General features: G+C 42.6%; 1 protein-coding gene across 6 annotated transcripts in view; it reads left to right on the forward strand.

Moving 5' to 3' along the window:
- DST (dystonin) overlaps positions 1-18,446 on the forward strand; it is a 496,183-nt gene that overhangs the window by 278,147 nt on the left and 199,590 nt on the right. For all 6 annotated transcript variants that reach the window (XM_060308075.1, XM_060308076.1, XM_030841045.2 and 3 more), the window contains one exon: positions 7,221-7,387. In XM_060308075.1, coding sequence (XP_060164058.1) covers positions 7,221-7,387 — 167 coding nt within the window. The remainder of the gene's footprint in view (positions 1-7,220; positions 7,388-18,446) is intronic.

The raw sequence follows: 18,446 nt of genomic DNA on the forward strand, positions 1-18,446 counted from the left end.
TCCCTCCCTCCTCCCTCCTCCCTCCCTCCTCCCTCCCTCCTCCCTCCCTCCTCCCTCCCTCCTCCCTCCCTCCTCCCTCCTCCCTGCTCCCTCCTCCCTCCCTCCTCCCTCCCTCCTCCCTCCTTCCCTCCCTCCCTTCCTTCCTCGCCCTTCCCTCCCTCCCTTCCTTCCTCCCCCCTCCCTCCCCCCTCCTCTCCTTTCCTCCCCCTTCCCTCCCTCCTTCCCTCTTTCCTCCTTTCCCTCCTTCCCTCCCTCCCTCCCTTCCTTCCTCCCTCTTCCCTCTCTGTCTCCCACCCCTTACTCAGCAGATGGTAAGTGAGCACCTAGTCTGACCACGTTGGGCAGGGTATGGGGAGGATGTTCCAAGGGGAGAAGTAGCCTGAACAGAGGACCCGAGGAGAGAGGGAGTGTTTAGTCCACATGGTCTGACGTTCGTATGGTTTGATCGTGGAATAGAAGGAGAATGGCTTGGGTCTGGGCAGACCAGCCAAGACTGACCTGGATTAATGTGCCTGCGGAGTGAGAGCAGGGCAGACGTGGTCCAGTGCAGCTGGTTAGGAGGCTGTTACTTGTCCCGACACTGAGGCTTAGTTCCAGAGGAAGGGGAAGCTCTCCTGAGCCCGGTATTGTTGGTATTGACACTGGAGACTAGAGGCGATGGTCCTGAGTAAAGATAATAGTTGCTTCAGCTCATCGTTGGCCATGGGGAAACAGAAGAAATGGGGCTATAAGACCCTCTTCTCCCTTGAAGACAGTCTTGGGGCAGGCAGCTCATGCATCCCTGGAATCAGGTACTTCGGTCTCCCCAGGTTCGTGGGGAATTCGCAGATGAGCAGGTTTGGCAGAACTGCTGCCTCGGCAAGGTCAGGATGGGGAACTGGAGGAGAGACCGATGACCCTGTGCCGTCTCTCAGCGCCTCATCCCCTCCTGTGCCCACCACTTCCTCTGTGACGTTCCACCAACCGTCTAATTTCCTTCTTTCCTGAGAAAACAGAATCATGAGCAAGAACTCCCTCCCTTTTTATCTGGTCACCTCTCCTTACTTTTCGTGGAGTGTTTGGGGTGGAAGCCAAGTCTGGACGGGTTGAGGAGTAAAGATAATAAAGATTATAAAACACAGAATGGTTTTTTTTTCCAGTTGCTTTACTGAGAAGAGAGTTGGTGCTAAGTACAGAGGAAACTGGGTTTATGAGGGTTATTTGTTTTTATTTATTTTAGGATGGAAGAGCCTTGGGCATCTTATATACTCAGAGCAAAAGACCCAGGTGAGGGGAGGGTCACTGATAGTGAGACCCCCACCCCAGGAGGTGGAGGATTCACAGGAGGGAAGCAGGTCAGGAGGAAGCAAAGGTCAAGGGTGACAAGGTGGGACAGTGAGGGGGCTCTTATATGTGTCACTGTTTTCTCTGTAAAGAAGATGAAAAAGTGATGCCAGATGTGGAAAGAAGAGGGGGTGGGGTACGAGTTTCAGGCATTTCGGGAAGAGTTGGCAGAGATGCTGTGAGGGATAGAAAAACCAGCTGTTTAGGACACTGAAAAGAAAAGACAAGTTTCCTGGAGCCCCCGGCTGAGATCAGAGCTGGGATTCGTGGAGGCAGTAGTCCACGTGGTGGTATGGTTTCCTCTAGTTCAGGTGTATACTCAGGGCAGGGGTGGAGAAGACTCAGGGCAGGGTTGGAGAAGACATACCGCTGCCTGGATCAGGGTTGAGGTTTGGCTGGGTGGTTGCAAGGTGAGGACGGAGTGAGGGAGTTGAGGATGGTGGTTGAAGTGATGGATCATGTGGTACAAACCGAATGGAGAAGGAGGTAAAGAGAGCAGAGGGCTCAGAGACGGGGCAGAATCAGGCCAGTGGAGGAATGTGAGATGTTGCTGAGCCTGGTGGTTGGTCCAGCTGGAGTTAAGGAATGAAAGTACTGGAAGAATGGACATTGCTATCAGAAGGTACAGACCTGAAGTGGACTAAGTTGGGTTCAAGGTGACAAGATCCAGGCTGTGGCCACAGGTGTGTGTGACCGGCTGACATGGAGGGAAGACAAAGGCCTGTGAGGATGGGGCCCTGGATGCAGACGGGGACAGCCAGCCCGGTGTCAGACCGCTGGGGAGTGTGGGTCATCTTGAGGACAGCAGGAAGGTGGTGGCACAAGAGTGACCTGCTGTGTGAAGGCAAGGTCTTTGTGCCCATGGATAATGGTTTGAAAACTACTGGTTTTCACTGGGAGCGTTCGAAACACATGCCCTGCCCGTGGGCCCGGTGGTGTCCAGGACTTGAGTTAACGCAGTGCAGTGGCGGGGCCTGGGTTTCAGTAAAAAGGCAGAAGCGGGGCAGGGTAATGATGCTGAGGCGGACTTGGTTTCCCGTGGAAGAGATACTTCCGGAAAGTTGGGAGTGGAGACAGTCTGGGTCTGGGAGATGAAGCAGAGATGAAACGTGGCCGGAGAGGCTCAGTGAGAGGAAGAACTTGCACTTGGGGGGCAGCAGCAGTGACCTGGATGAGAAGCATGAGGGCTTCCAGTTTCGAAAGGAACTTGGGTCTAAACGATCTTGTTTGTGTTAGATGCGAGCTGACAGATCGCTGGTGAGAGGCTTGAAGCAGCAAATACTGCTCATGAAGTTGTGGGAGAAGCTGACATTTGTAGAGTTTTCTATCTGCCAGGTCCTGTGCTGAGATAGTGCAGATTATCTTGTCTAAACTTTAGAACTGCTCCAGGAGGAAGATGTTATTATGGCATCATGTAAGTTTTAAAAATGAGGAGAATCTTTTCTTTGTTTTAATTGAAGGATAGTTAATTTACCATGTGGTGTTGGTTGTAGGTGTAAAGCAAAGTGATTCAAGTATACATATATTTATATATATATTCTTTTTTAGATTCTTTTCCATTACAGGTTATTACAAGATATTGAATAGAGTTCCCTGTGCTGTACAGTAGGTCCTTGTCGTTTATCTCTTTTATATATAGTCGTGTGTATCTGTTACTCCCAAACTCTTAATTTATCCCTCCCCCCCTTTCCCCTTTGGTAACCATGTTTGTTTTCTATGCCTGCGAGTTTCTTTCTGTTTTGTAAATAAGTTCCTTTGTATCATTTTTTTTAGATTCCATAAATAAGCTATATCATATATTTATCTTTCCCTGTCTGATTTACTTCACTTAGTATGATAATCTCTAGGTCCATCCACGTTGAGTAACTCTGGGTCTTATTCCTCTTAGTGGTTGCAGTTGGGATTTGAATGCAGGCATCAGGAATTGAAACCATCTCTGCTCTCTGTGTGCCTCCAGGATTCGAAGGGAGGAGCCTTGGTTACTTCCTAGAATCCCACGTGGCCTGCCCTTGATGGAAGAGTCAGGCTGTTTTGCTGAATGCACAGATTTTACATTAGGAGTCATGAGTGGCAACGGCAGACTTAACAACGTTTAGCGTTTGGTTTATTTTGCTTTTTAATTTTGTTTACACCGTATCATGAAAAGTTTGATAGACTCAGATAGGTAGTGGCTAGTGGTAACAGTATATCTAAAAATGCCTTGATTTCCCTGTGGGGTTACTACTCAGTTAATTGGAAATCCCAGGAGAAGCTGAAAGACTAAACGTGATAGTGGTCTTCGATATGTTAAAGTTTGGTTCAGAACATATTTGAAATACCCTTTAAAACTATAGCTTTTGAATCAGTGTATGCATGTGTAATGGTCTGATACAGTGTGTGTGAGAATAACGTGCTGAAATATGATTTGGGAACTTTCGGGAACTTATTTAATAAAATATATTATTTTCTCCTGGTTGATGTTTAGCCATATTCAGACCTCTAAACTCTTCTTCTTAATATCTTTCCCTGGATGTGCTGGGCAGCGCTGCAACTATTAAACTTAACCCTGTGGTTGAAATGTTTTGGCAGCCCTTGTTAATAGGTAGTTACCTTTGTGACTGGACTGGCGTGGAACGTTCTTGACCCGGCAGAAACCAGTCCCCGCCTCTGCCCAGCTATCGCCCCTTTCTTCATATAGCTATAAATATCACCCACGTAGCTCCTGTGTTCTTAGGGTTCCCAGAAGCAGCTGATTTTATATATATATATATATATATTTTTTAATTTTATTGAAGTATAGTTGATTAACAATGTTGTGTTCATTTCTGCTGTACAGCAAAGTGACTCAGTTATACATATATACATTTTTATATACTTTTCCATTATGGTTTATCATAGGATATTGGATATAGTTCCCTGTGCTATTTATTATACAGTAGGACCTTGTTGCTTATATCCATCATATATATTCTAATTTGCATCTGCTAATCCAAAACTCCCAGTCCATCCTTCCCCCACTCTCTTCCCCCTTGGCAACCACAAGTCCAAAAGAAGCTGATTTTATAATCTGTAAAGGCTCTTGTGAAATTTTGCATAGAGGTTCAACTTTTCATTTACAGTTTCCTAGATTCGTTTCTCTGAACCTTGTTTTCAGAGATTTCAATTGGTCTGAGGCAACAAATTTGAAAACTTTTATCTTTTACTCTTTTCCTAAGAGAATTGGGAGAATAATAAAGCCAAGTATTTGCTTCTCCCTTTGTCAAAAAAAAAGAATAACCATAGCAATAAAATAGCCAACAAATTGAAAGTGTACTTACTGTGTGCCAGGCATTACTCTGTGTCCGTGTTGTTGAATTTGCACAACACAGTGTAATGACTGTTATCATCCTTGTTTTACAAGTGAGAGAACGATCTTAAAGCAGATAAGTAACTTGAACATGTAGGTGGTAGAGATGGGATTTGAACTCCTGGGATGTGCTGGAAAGGCTCGCCAGCATGATTTTAGGGCAGAATGTCAGTTGGAAGTTGGGCGATGTTTCTGCTCTTTTTTTTCCCCCATGTTTTAAAAAAAAAATTACCAAAGGGGAGAGGCGGGGGGAAGGATAAATTAGGAATTCGGGATTAATAGATATACACTACTATATATAAAAGAGATAACCAACAAGGACCTACCTTATAGCACAGGGAACTGTACTCACTATCTTATAATAATCTATAAGGGAAAAGAATCTGGAAAAGAATATATAAATATGTAACTGAATCACTTTGCTGTACACCTGAAACTAACACAGCCTTGTAAATCAACTATACTTCAATAAAATGAAAACAAAAACAAACAAAAAGAAATCCTTCCCATATATCCTATATAACATGTTCATGCACACAGTTCTTTCCTGTGCTGTGGAGATGAGCACAGATTCCTAGGAAAGATGACTAAATTGAGGTACACCTGCACTTTCAAATACTGGCCCTGTGTGGGGAGCCTTGCTCCGGCTGTGTCTGGGTGTGAGCTCCCTGGAACGGCTGTCTCACCCAGTACCGGATGGAGAGAGGCGTGTGGGCCTATATCCCTTCCACGGGGTGCTGGCAGAGCTGGTAGGCCTAGGGTGGGCTTAACTGCCACGTGTTCCTTCCCCACGTCCCTGGGTTGGCCTCTAGTCCTCTGGCTCCTGGAGCAGCGGTAGGAATAAAGGGCTTTCTGTTTGCACCAAGCAATGGCCAGTGTAAAAGGCTTTCTTTGTTTTATTTTATTTTTTTAAATGTTATTGAAGTATAGTTGATTGACAATGTCATGTTAATTTCTGCTGTAGATCAAAGTGACTCAGTTATTATACATATATATTATTTTTCATATTTTTTATTATGGTTTATCACAGGATATTGAATATAGTTCCCTGTGCTATATACAGTAGGACCTTGTTGTTTTTCCATTCTATGTGTAATAGTTTGCATCTGCTAATTCCAAACTCCCAGTCCATCCCTCCCCCACCGCCCCTCCCCTTGGTAACCACAAGTCTGTCCTCTGTGTCTTTGAGTCTGTTTCTGTTTTGTAGATAACTTCATTTGTGCCATATTTTAGACTCCACATATAAGTGATATCATTATGGTATTTGTCTTTCTCTGTCTGACTTAATTCGCTTAGTATGATAATCTCTAGGTCCATCCATATTGCTGCAAATGGCATTATTTCATTCTTTTTTTACAGCTGAGTAATATTCCACTGTGTGTGCACGCGTGCGTGCGTGCGTGTGTGTGCGTGTGTGTGTGTGTGTGTGTGTGTGTGTATATATGTGCCACATCTTCTTTATCCATTCACCTTTCTAGACTAAGGGCTATCTTTGGTCTGGGTTTTCTACTTTCAGTTGCCTGACTGCCTGTTTGGACCTTTGCCTTCTGTGTTGTTTTTACAGTGTCTTAGCCTCTCAGAGTTTAGACTGAAAAGAGTCTTGAACATTATCTGCTTCTGCCTCCTTCCTCCTCATAGATGAGAATGTTGACTCACAGATGTAAAATGACGTGTTCAAAGCTATGGGACTAGCGGCCAGGACTGGGGCCAGTGTCATGACTTCAGGGATTTTCTTCCTGGTGCAGGATGACTTGCCCCCCTCCTCCATTTTGCTTCCCATCTGACCCTGGCTGGCCGCCTGTCCTCTTGATCCCCTGGCTTTGCTCCTGCACTGGCTGAGGGAACAGTTTGCCGGTGTTACTCCCAGTTTGGAAATCACTGTGTGACCCCTGCCGAGGTCACTTGGTGCCTTAATGTCATCATCAGCAGGTTAAGTAGGACCCTTATCAAAGGGCGACTTGCAGATGTAAATCGTGTGAACTGGGGACCTGTTTTATTATCGTTTAATGGAAGAGACTTTAAAAAATTAATGAAAACAAAGTATAGGGAAAATTATTTGATAAAAGTTTCCCATTGAGTAAGCTGAATGAGGATTCATGAGAAAATTAGAGAGACCTCAAGCCAAATTGTTATGTAATGTGGTTAATTGGAGAGGGTGCTGTTTTCCTTTTCTGTTCTTTACACAGAATACCTGTTGGATCAAGTTCTCTGCAGGCAGTAACGTAGATTAATTTGTAGGTTCTGCTTTGATCCATTTGAACTTGGAAAAACATGTGCTTAAGTTGTTTGAACAGATCTAATTAGTAAAGTGGAATGGAGAATTTTCAACACTGGGACATTTTGGAATGAAAAATAAATGAGATGCTTGGGTTAAATCTGACTTTTCCATCTGTTAACCTCTTTGAAACTCAGTTTCCCTATATGTAAAATGGGGAAAATATACTCCTCTTACAAGTGAGAGTTAGGAGGATTAAGTGAAACAGCACTTGTAAAGTGCTTGGCACATAGTAGGTTCTTAATCTGTGTTAGTTTCCTTCCTTCCTAATGGTTTAATGTTTTCTGTTCCATTTAGATATCTGATATCCACGTTACTGGTGAGTCAGAAGACATGTCTGCAAAAGAGAGATTGTTACTGTGGACACAGCAGGCCACAGAGGGTTATGTGGGGATTCAGTGTGAAAATTTCACCACCTGCTGGAGAGATGGAAAACTATTTAATGCCATCATTCATAAATACAGGTATGGAATTTGTTGGGGTTTTTCCCCCTTTGACAAATCTGAGAAGTGTTTCTTTCATTTCCAAATTTTAAAATAACCTTTTATTATTAGACAAGCACTGAATGTGTATGGCAGAACATTAGAAATACAGACAAGTGAAAAAAAAATCACATTTCCACTACCCAGAGATCGTCACTCAGATACACAGAGCTATGGTGTGTCTTTGGATTTTGTCAGTGACTTAGTGGAGAGTAAGCTCTGATACGTAGAATCTGTAGGTGGAGGACCAAGATTGTGTATGTAGAGAACTGATGATTAGTGAGGTCAAGGTTCAGACTAAGCCTCACAAGTTTCCATATCATAGCGTCCTCATCTAGTTACTCTAGTAAGCAGCTGGGTTTAACGATGGCCAACTTCAGGGTGGTAATCAGTTTCCCGGTGAGAATTGTTAACCCCAAGATCTGAGTTAACACTGACATAGCACCTACTAAGTGCCAGGTGCTGTCCTAAGCAGTTTACATATGTTCATTCACTCAGGCCACACAGCATCCCTAAGGGAATCTTGTCCTCCCTGAGTTACAGACAGAAACTGAGACCAGAGTAAATACTTGCTTCAGGTCACAAAACCATCGAGTGTCAGGCTTGGGATTCAAACCCAGGTACTTGCCTGTTGAGTCCACACTCCTATTGCCTTACAAAAAATGAAATTCCTGGAAATTCTTTACTGAAAATGATGTTTTGATCTCCGTTATTTTTCTTAGTTTTGCAAGGATTATGTCATGTCGTTGAAGAACTGAATATCTTCCCAAATAGAGTAACTCACTAAACTGACAAACTTATTGGATTGCAATAAAAACAATAGGCGGAATAGGTCATATTTTGATAACTTTCTGCATGTGAGGCATTCTGTTAAATGCTTTCCTTATGTTATCTCACTCATCTCCCAGAGTCCCATAAAGCAGGAGCTGCTGTCACCCACTTTTATAGATGGGGAACTTCAGGTTAGCCAGGGTCACACTGCTACCAGCTTGCAGAGCTAGATTCTCACCCAGTCTGTTTGCCTGGAACCCCATCTCTCCCTTTCTCTTTCTTCCTTTCCTTTCTCTCCCCTTTCTCCCCACTCTTTTTTATTTTGGAGACTTTGACATCTATAGAACTGAACTGAGTCTCCCATGGGTCCACACCCAAGAGTCCCCTTTAAGCGCTGTCATAGTCTGCTTCCTTTACAGGACAACATTTCAGTAGAGGTAGGTGTAGATTGCTGAGTTAAAAAGAAAATCCTGTGCTTGCCCAGAGTAAAGTGCCAGCTCTCCTTGAGGGACACGGTGCCAAGAGGGCTTCATGGTCACAGACAGTGTGATGATCACACTGTGTCCCATGTGACTTAGAACACAGGCCGTCAAGTCTCACCTGTTCTGTACCTGGGGTGGAAAGGTCTTCTTAGCCTTTGAATGACAGTATTTGGATTGTTACACCAAAGGATGTGTGTCACGATGCATTTTGAGGGTGTGCTCTGCTCTCTGAAGTTTTTTAGCTTAGAAGCAAAACATTTAGAAGCCAGCTATTCTTCTAAAATAATTGACTTTTAAAAACAACTGATCTCCAGGCATTGTCTCTTCAATACTTAGGAAGGATTATGAGTACCAATTGGTATATACCTGCTGTGCGTTTTTATACTTAAATAAGTCACTGCTGTGTCACAGATCCTAAAATTTCCTGTTTAATGTTACAGAACTCACGTTGCTTTAGGAGAAGATTTGGATCTTGTGAAAGTGATTTGTTTTGAACTTTTATTTTGACAGAGTGATCATTTTAGAACATTGCTTAGCTTTAACTTTTTTTTTTTAATGGAAGTATAGTTGATTAACAACGTGTTAGTTTTAGGTGTACAGAAAAGTGATTCAGCTGCATATGTATCTATTCTTTTTCAGATTCTTTTCCCTTGTAGGTTATTATGAAATATTAGAGTTCTGTGTACTGTCTATTTTGTATATAGTAGTATGTTTAGCTTTAACTTTGAACTTGGATTTCCTAGTGTGCTTTGTTTTCCCTTGTTGGAGTTCATGGTAAAAATACTGAATATCAGGTTTAAATACTTCGAAGATATCTTTGTTGCTGAAGTTTTGTTCAGTTACCCTATGCCTAGAATTACTGTGGTTTCTTTTACTAGAAGAAATCTTTCATCTGTAGAACTGTATTTTTTGTAAGTTCTTGGGCTTTTCTCTTTACTTAAAAAACAAATGAGTACTTTTTTTTCCTAGTATGTGTAAGAATTAAGCAGGTGGCATTGAGCTCCACATGGTTTTCTTTGGTGAGAGCCTTGATTTACTCTAGGAACAAAGGAGACAAAGTTATGAACAATTATGAAATCACTGTTAGCGGATTTTTGGCTATTGGGCAGTACTAATCACATTTAGAGAGTAGTGTTTTACTTAGCAGTTGTTTTTACTTGATAATTATTCTCTTAAATTTTGTAATGTATTTATTTGGATTCGCTCTGGAAATATACCCACTTCATTGGGCTTTTTTGGATTTTTTCAGATAAAAAGTTTTATTATTTATATGAATTTTACTTGACTTCTGTAATAAAAATCATCTGAGGTGGCACATGGGTTTGGTTTCTACTCAGATGCCAAGTCTAACCATATAGGATACTTTGTTGAGAAGGCCCTTAAGAGGGAAGGAGGGCTTCACAGGAAACAACCTCGTGATTGAGGCAGTGGATGGAAAGAGGGTTATGGTACTCCGATGTGACAAGGTCACCTGCAGTAGATAGAATGCGAGAGATTTCTCTGGAGATGAGAAGGAAAATAGTGTTTATCATTTAAGAGTAAACCAGTATTATTTGTAGTAACTGATTTAGTAAGGTTTTTGTGTACAATTGTCCCCTGGTATCTGCCGGGGGGGTTGGCTTTAGGACCCCCGCAGGTAACAAAATCTGTGGATGCTCAAGTCCCCTATGTAGCATGGTGAAGTGTTTGCATATAACCTCACACATCCTCCATATACTTTAAATCATCTCTAGGTTACTTCTAATACCTAATACAATGGAAATGCTGTGTACATAGTTGCCAGCACACGACAAATTCAAGTTTTGCTTTTTGGAACTTTCTGGAATTTTTTTTCAAATATTTTTGATCCATGGTTAGTTGAATTTGAGGATGCAGAAACCGTAGATACAGAGGGCCAACTGCATTTAGTATCTTCTAAGATTTAGAATTAAGATCTGAAATGGGAAGGTAATAGCATCCTTCAGATTCTGTATTGATGTGAATACTGTCAACAGTTGTGAGTCAAGCACGTGATTGTCTAGCATATTTCTATTAGTGTCCCCTTATACATTATGACTTTTGAAAGTGGAGAGCGTGTTTGTTAACCCCAGTAAACAGCACTTTACTAACAATTTACTAACTTTTATTCTAAAAGTTCCATAGAAGCTTAATTTTCTAAAATTCTTTTTTTCGAAAGAACTACTATATGAAATAAAAATGAAGAGAAATTTTCATAAGACTGATTTATAGATGTTACGCACTAAGAATGTTCCATGGAGGTAAAAAGAAAGTAACTGTCACATAGCAGGTACCCAGGAAATAGATGCAGAATATTGACCAGGTATTAATTCCTGTCCTGCCTGTTTTTAATATATGGTAGCTTTTAAAATTATCACAGTCCTGTGAAATAGATGGCACTATTTCCATTGTTATCAATTTGTTATCAAATTGTTAAATTATTAAACTGAGGCTCAGAAGGTAACTCACGTGCTCCATATCACATACACTTTTAAATAATGGAGGTGATTGCTCTGGGTTCTCAAGTCCTCGTATACTTCCATGTAAATACTTAGGTAATTTCCTGTAGGCAGACTGCATATCAAGAAATGGAACTTTTGGCCAGAGAAGCTGTGGTAGTGCATCCTTGAAAACTAATGATATTCAGCAAAGACATGTGAAAATTCTTGATGGATTTAAGAAATTGTTACCTGAAAACTGGGTTTGCCTTTTGGTGGGTGTCCAGCCAAAAGACACAACCAAACCAAAGATCGGGAAGGATTTATTTTACTTGCAGCAAGTAGGGAGAACACTGGAGATCTTTCCAGAAGCAGTGTCTCCACAAACAGCAAAATTGGGGAAGTTTTAAGCTAGCAGTACATGCATAGTCATGAAGGGGCTTGGGTGGTGGACAGAGCCCAAGCTTTAGTTGATTGAAGTCACAAGGGTCAGAAAAGGTCACCATCGTTACCGTTAGGTTCTAATTTATCTGGTGGTTGAGCATTTCAGGCTCATCTTCACCATTGAAACAGAACTGGGAATCTTTACAACTGATATATTATCTTTGCTATTGTTACTTCTCTTGCCTGATAACAGGCAATGTTTCTGCTTTCTTTTGTTCCATTAAGATCATTAATTACTGAGATCTGTTCAAGAGCAAGCACTGTGGCCAGTCTTATATCACAAAATGGCTTAGACCAAAAATGGCTCCTCTTACATAAAGAAAGCCGTGCCTGGTTCTCTTTCTCCGGGGACCCCCTACCCTATCTGCTTACAAGATGACCAAATGAGCAGTATCATATATAACTGCCAGCTAAGATCTTGGTCCCTTGTAAGAAATTAATGAGGACAGCATTAATTGTTTAACTTAGAATCAGCCATCTCTGAAAATAGCATCACCAACAACTGTAATGTAGTGAGGAAAGTTGTAGATAATAAGAGAACATTAAAATACTTAGTACCAGTAAGAGGAAAATCACAAATGGACTATTCTGTAGTTTTAGTGTGTCGTGTTATCCTACAGAGGGTGGATAGCCTGGATTGTGCAATGGATAGTGATGCTGAAAACTCAGCCTCTGTGCGCCGGTGCCAAACTGAATCTCAGAGACAGGGTTTTGGGTAGGGTAGGAAAGAATAGCTTTATTGCTCTGCCAGGTAGAGTAGGAAAGAATAGCTTTATTGCTCTGCCAGGTAAAGGGGGCCACAGCGGACTTGTGCCCCTCAAAACTGCGTGTCCCATCCCAGGAGGATTTGGTGAGGAGTTTTATAGCAGTGGTACAAGGGTGGGGTTGCTGATAAGATTAGGGTGTGTGCAGGGCCTGCACTCCTTTAATCTGGTCTCAGGTGATCTCCTAATCTTGATTAGCTTCTCTGGTTCCTTTAATCTGGCCTCAGGGGGTCTTCTCTGGAATGAAGAATGCTGACACCTTCCATTTATTGGGGGTTTTAGTTCTGTAAAGAGCTCAAAGATATTGATACGTGTATCCCTTGAGGAGGAACCAGGATGCTGCCCCAGGGCTGGCCCTCTCTTGTCTCTGCATCCCCTCCCTTCCCTGATAGGCAGCTGTTCGAATCTGCCCTTTGGGACTCAGGGAAGATCATGGAGGCTGTAATCTGTTCCCTACAGACAAGAGACGTGGGACAGAAAAGCTTCCTTGCCCAGGAGCCCCACAGGGTGCTGCTCGGTTTCAATAGTAAGGATGATAAAGTAATATGATTTAGTAGAAAAGATTACAAGGAATGGTTCTGTGGGTTCTATTTAAATAGGTCACTGATAAATACATTGTTTTTATATTACTTCTGTCTTAGGAAATTCTGTTCCTAATTCCTTCTAGGCACGTTTATTTGTTATATTCAGTTTTCCATGCAAAGGGTTCAAATAATAAAAATACCATATATCTATACTAGTTTCTGCTTGTTTTGTCTATATAGTTTAAATTTTCTTTAAAGCATATTAAAACCTTTTCACCAAAAATCACAACTGGTAAGATATCTTACCTTACTTTTCATTTGAAAGAATGACAAAGCAGACTTGGATTTGATGGACTTAGATGACAAGCATGTCACAAGAGCATTTGATGAGTAAGGAGCTTAAAAGCGAGAGAGGATGAAGTAGAATTAACTGAGAACCAATAGCCAGGGGATTCTAGGAGTATCCTCTAGACACCAGATTGGTAAGTCACCAGGAGTTAAGACACACACAGAGGAGTGAAATTCCTGACAGTAGCACATGTTCTTTAGAGGCAGGTGTTAACAGTAGAGGGTTCAACTGAGACTTCTGTGCTCTCAAGTATGCTCATACACACAGGAAAATGGACTTTTTCCTTTCTGAGAAATAAAGCTCTGATTTCCAGCTTGAATTCAGCCCCCAACTTGTCTGACTTTATCAGTCCCTGCCCTGGAACACTGATGAATGCCAAGTTCCAACTCAGCAGCGCCCAGCATCACTCAGCGTGAAAACATTTCTGTCCGACAGGCAGAGGCAAGAATGGGCACCCACGGGCCAGAACAAAGAGCACAGACTGTGCAGTGGGGCCAGGCGAGCCTCAGGTGGCCACACGTCAAGATACTAATAAGTATGTCAGGACTGAAATGCTGAGGGTGTTTTGTAGAGAAATTATTTCAGCTCACTAGTTTCTGCTTGTCCTCTTCTTGTTCTTAATTTATCGCATTCATTTATTTAACTCTCCTTTTCAAGCCCCTGGCATTCTTTTCACAAGCATGTTTTAAATCTATTACCCAAGTAAGACAACATTTTTGGAACAGGTTGTGTTTTAGAAGCATGCCATTTAAATATTTTCTAATTAGGCAGCCAGGAATTTTTCACTTCTCTGAGTGTGCAGTTGGGTAGCAATGATTTTTGTTCCTTGTGTTCATTTGGATTTAGAATTTAATGGGACCATCCTATAGCATTCTATTAATTCTTTAAAGACGCTGTAATTGGGAAGGTTAGGCTGTAAGGCCGTGGTCAGAGTCATCTTCTTTAATAGGACCTGGAGGCTGTGATTCAGCCTCTTACCTGGATTCAGTCACACCTTACAAGCTATACTGGATTGGACTGGTTTAATACTGGGAGGAGGCCCTTTAGGGTTTGAAATGTTCCCATAGGAAGTTGGATTAGTGTTGACTAGGGATTCTTTCTCTCTCAGAACCTGGTCTGCCCTCAGGCTGCAGAACCCAGAGGTACGAGGGTGTGTGTGTGTGTGTGTGTACACAGGTAAGGTTTGTATGGCCATGGGCTAGACACAGACAGAGTCTTGATGGTTGTTCATTTTTTAAAAAGTCACAAACATTTCAGTTTGTGAGGCAAAATCAAATTGCTTGTTTACCTTACCAAATAAACTTAAAACACTTGAACTCTGAGGGCATACGTGGGTGACTTGTAAACATTACCACATTTTAAAATCCATAGTGAGCTCACATGCATGGCTGGTAATGCATCTGTATCCACGAGAGGCATGTGAGTTAGTGTTCATATCCGGTGACCTTTTTTAGTATTCTTCTGTGTATTTTTTCTGTGTATTTAGAATACTAGCGGGGAGGGAGGCCGGTGTCTTGAGATAACAGATGAGAACGTGCCTGTCACACCAGATTTAGGAAGCATGTAATAAATGTCAGTTTCCTTCCCTCCCTCCAGGCTGCTGCTGACCCACTAATAACAGGGCTGTGGCTAGGAGGCTCGGGAGAAGATGGGCTTTGATTAAAGCCTCCCCTTACTGCGAACCTGATGCATTCTTCCTTCATCAGCTTCCCCTCAGCATTCTCTGACCTTCTCCTACCCTGAGATTTCTCCTGCAGTGCAGGACCAGTGGCTGTGTGCTCTCCATCTCTTGTTTCCTGATAGGTCCCTCTGTTTTGTTGCAGCACCTCTTTTATTTTGGCTCATTGATAGATTCATATTCTCATGTTATTCTCTGAAAGAAGTAGTTTACTATTTTCTCCCAGAGTAAATAAGTTGATTCATCCCACACACACACCCCTTTTTTTTGTGGGGGAGGGTGGTATCTAGCCCCTAGATTTACTTACAGTTTACTCTCATAAGGTCACTTAAATATAGGAACTGAAGGAGTTACTCTGTCAAAATCAATACTATTCTCTATGTTTAGTAAAGTCTGTGAGGCTGTTATGGGGTTAATTGTTCTTTGTGAAGAAGTGAGAGTTATAATTTATTAGGTATCTTCTAATGTCTCACGTTAGATTCTAATCTTGAAGTCCTAACAAAGCTTGCTGTGAATTATAGTGTTTCTTTTCTTTTTTTTTAATTTCTTTTTTATACTGGACTGGAGCATAGTTGATTAACAATGTTGTGTTAGTTTCAGGTGTACAGCAAAGTGATTCAGTTACACATATACATGTTTCTGTTCTTTATAGTGTTTCTCATTCTTTGCTTTCTGCCTTGTTGGTAGGAGAGAGTCACTTTGTAGGAAAAAAAAAAGAAGAATATTGGAAGTAAATTCATACATCTCCTTTTGAGAAAAGGGAAAGTTACTTTTATAGCTTGTTGCTACCTTGGAGCTCTTGGCTTTGTTTCTTCAACACTATGTACCCAAATATGAGCATAAAGGACTGTCTACACCCAGTTACACAACTGTGGGTGGGTCTCCTGCACATTTGTAGTTATTTGCTGGGGGAGGGGAAGGACCATATTATAGGTCTTTTTTTTTTCCCTCTTGAGGGGAAGGGGCCGAGGTGAGATGCTTTTTCCCACCAAGAAGAACAGTAAGAATATGCTAAGCCTGAACACGATTTAGTCCAAACAGTCATCTTCAGGAATTTGTTACGGTGACTGTCCTGCCATCATAGACTAAGTGAGGCATCGTTAATGCATGTTTGTGTTGTGTGATGTATCTGAGAGCGGATGGAAGTGACACGGGTGGCTTCGTGCATCTGTGTGTGAGTTGGTGTGCTGTGTGCTGAGCACAGAGGTTGGGCTAAGACTGATGTCTAGGTGAATGGAGTGGGTTTCTCCCTCCTTCCCTCCCTCTCCCCTTCCTTCCTTCCTTCCCTCCCTCCCTCCCCCTTCCCTCCTTCCTTCCCCCCTTCCTTCCCTCCCCCCTTCCCCCTTCCCCCCTCCCTCCCTCCTTTCCTCCCTCCCTCCCTCCCTCCTTCCTTCCTTCCTTCCTTTCTTCCCTTCCCTTCCCCCTTACCCCCCTCCCCTTCCTTCCTTCCTTCCTTCCTTCCCTCCCCCTTCCCCCTTCCCCCCTCCCTCCCTGCATCCCTTTCAGCTCCTTCCGTACTGCTGAGTACACACCAGTTTCCCAGCAAAGCCTGACCTGTCTGAGCCCAGCTCTCTGCTTGCTCTGTGCCTGTACCCAGCAAATGAAGCACAGTGGAGAAAGTCCAACTTCAGGGTGTATTCCCAATCTCATGGTTCTGCCCAGCCATCTCTTCTATACATGTTAATTCACCCCTTCTCTCCCTCACACCCTCTGTCCTTCCTCACTCCTGCTTTCAGAGGATTTTGAGGCCAGAAGGTAGAAAGTCTTTCTTTTGGCTCCCAAAGGTACAAATCTACCTTCCTCTACATCCATCTCGCCATCTTTTCCCTGGTTTGATGGGCGTCCTCCCTCCACCTGTCCAGGGCTGTCCCCTCCTCCCCTGCTCTGGACCCCATCCCAACTGTTGCCTCAGAAACCTTCTTTCTCCTTCTAGTAAACTTTTCTCTCTGAACAGATCTTTCTCACTGGATTTTAAGCCCACTGAAGCCTCTTCATTAATAAAACAATTAAAAAAAACCTCTCTCAACCCCATGCTTTTTTCCATCTACTGCCATAGACCATTTCTTTCCTTAAAGGGGAAGACTACTCAAAAGAATTGTCCGCACCCTCTGTTTTCATTTCTTCACCCCATACTTATTCTTCAACCCACTTGAATCTGGCTTCTGGCCCCCAAATCCACCAAAACCACTTCTTCTAGGGTCATGAGTGATTTCAGGATAAATGTGGGTATCCAGGACACATTTTCCAGGCCTCATCTTATTTGTCAGTATTTGACCCTACTGACTGCAGGTATCTTTTCTTCATGAAATGCTCTTTTTCTTTTCTGGCCCCACCCTGCCCTGGTTTTCCTCCGTTTCCTGGACCATTCCTGCTCAGGACCTTTTCCACACTCGGACTGTCTCACAGGCTGGTGGACATGGGAATTCTTCAAGGTTGCCTGTCTGCCTTTCTCTTCGGTGTTGACTCTCGTCCGTACCTACACCCCTGGCTCTATGCATTTGACCTTCTGTCTCCCAGCCTATCCACTTCTCCCCACTGCTGCCACGTTCTTTTGCAAGTCACCCTGACCTCTCCCTGGATTCTCTGGGAGTACTTTCACCCTTTTACATTTCTTCTCTGTCTGACGTCAGAGCTGAAAGCTTAATCTCTTAATCCTCCTTAATGCATTTTAATAGTTTTCCATCGTTCTTGGGAAAACGTTCAAAATCCCTTAAGAAGTTCATGAGATTCTGCATCATCTTGGATCCTGCCATTCATCCAGCCTCGTCTCTCCCTGTGTCCCACTGCTGCTTGCTGGCTTGTGGCCAGAGCACTGGTCCCCTTGTACGCACGCTCCCTCTAACACAGTGCACGTGTGTGCTTTTGCCTCCTGCCTGGTACTCTTCCACCAGGTTTTCTCCTGGTTTCCCCCCAGCTCCCTTCAGAGCTCTGAGCTCTCCATACACAGAGTCCAATATTCTTTAAAATTTTTTTTTAATTTTGTTGAAGTATGGTTATTTATAATGTTTTGTTAATTTCTGCTGTACAGCAAAGTGATTCAGTTATACATATATATATATTCTTTTCCATTTTGGTTTATCACAGGATATTGAATATAGTTCCCTGTGCTATACAATAGGACCTTGTTGTTTATCCATCCTGTATATACTAGTTTGCGTCGAAAAATGTGCAGAAGACCTAAATAGATATTTCTCCAAAGAAGACATACAGATGGCCAGTAGGCACATGAAGACATGTTCAAAATTGCTAATTATTAGAGAAATGAAATCAGAGTCCTGTATTCTTAATGCCTTACTGCCAGGCACATAGTAGATGCTTATTAAATATTGAGTGAATGGATGAACACCTAGTTTGTTGCCTGGGAAGGATTATTTATAATTAGCATACCAAAGCACCACATTCTGCTTCTCTGATTACATTGTGTTACATTGTTTGTGTGCCCATAGATAACTTCTTAATAACTTCTGTACATTGCTCTGTATACTTAGTTCCCCAAGTACTTTCATATGGATCTTCTCTTGAGACTTTGGGCAAATCAGTGGGGTTTTTCAAACCATATGGTGCAGCAGCCCCCAATGCCCTCCCTCCACCCCA

Source organism: Globicephala melas, chromosome 11, assembly GCF_963455315.2.
Source record: "Globicephala melas chromosome 11, mGloMel1.2, whole genome shotgun sequence".
NCBI lineage: Eukaryota > Metazoa > Chordata > Mammalia > Artiodactyla > Delphinidae > Globicephala > Globicephala melas.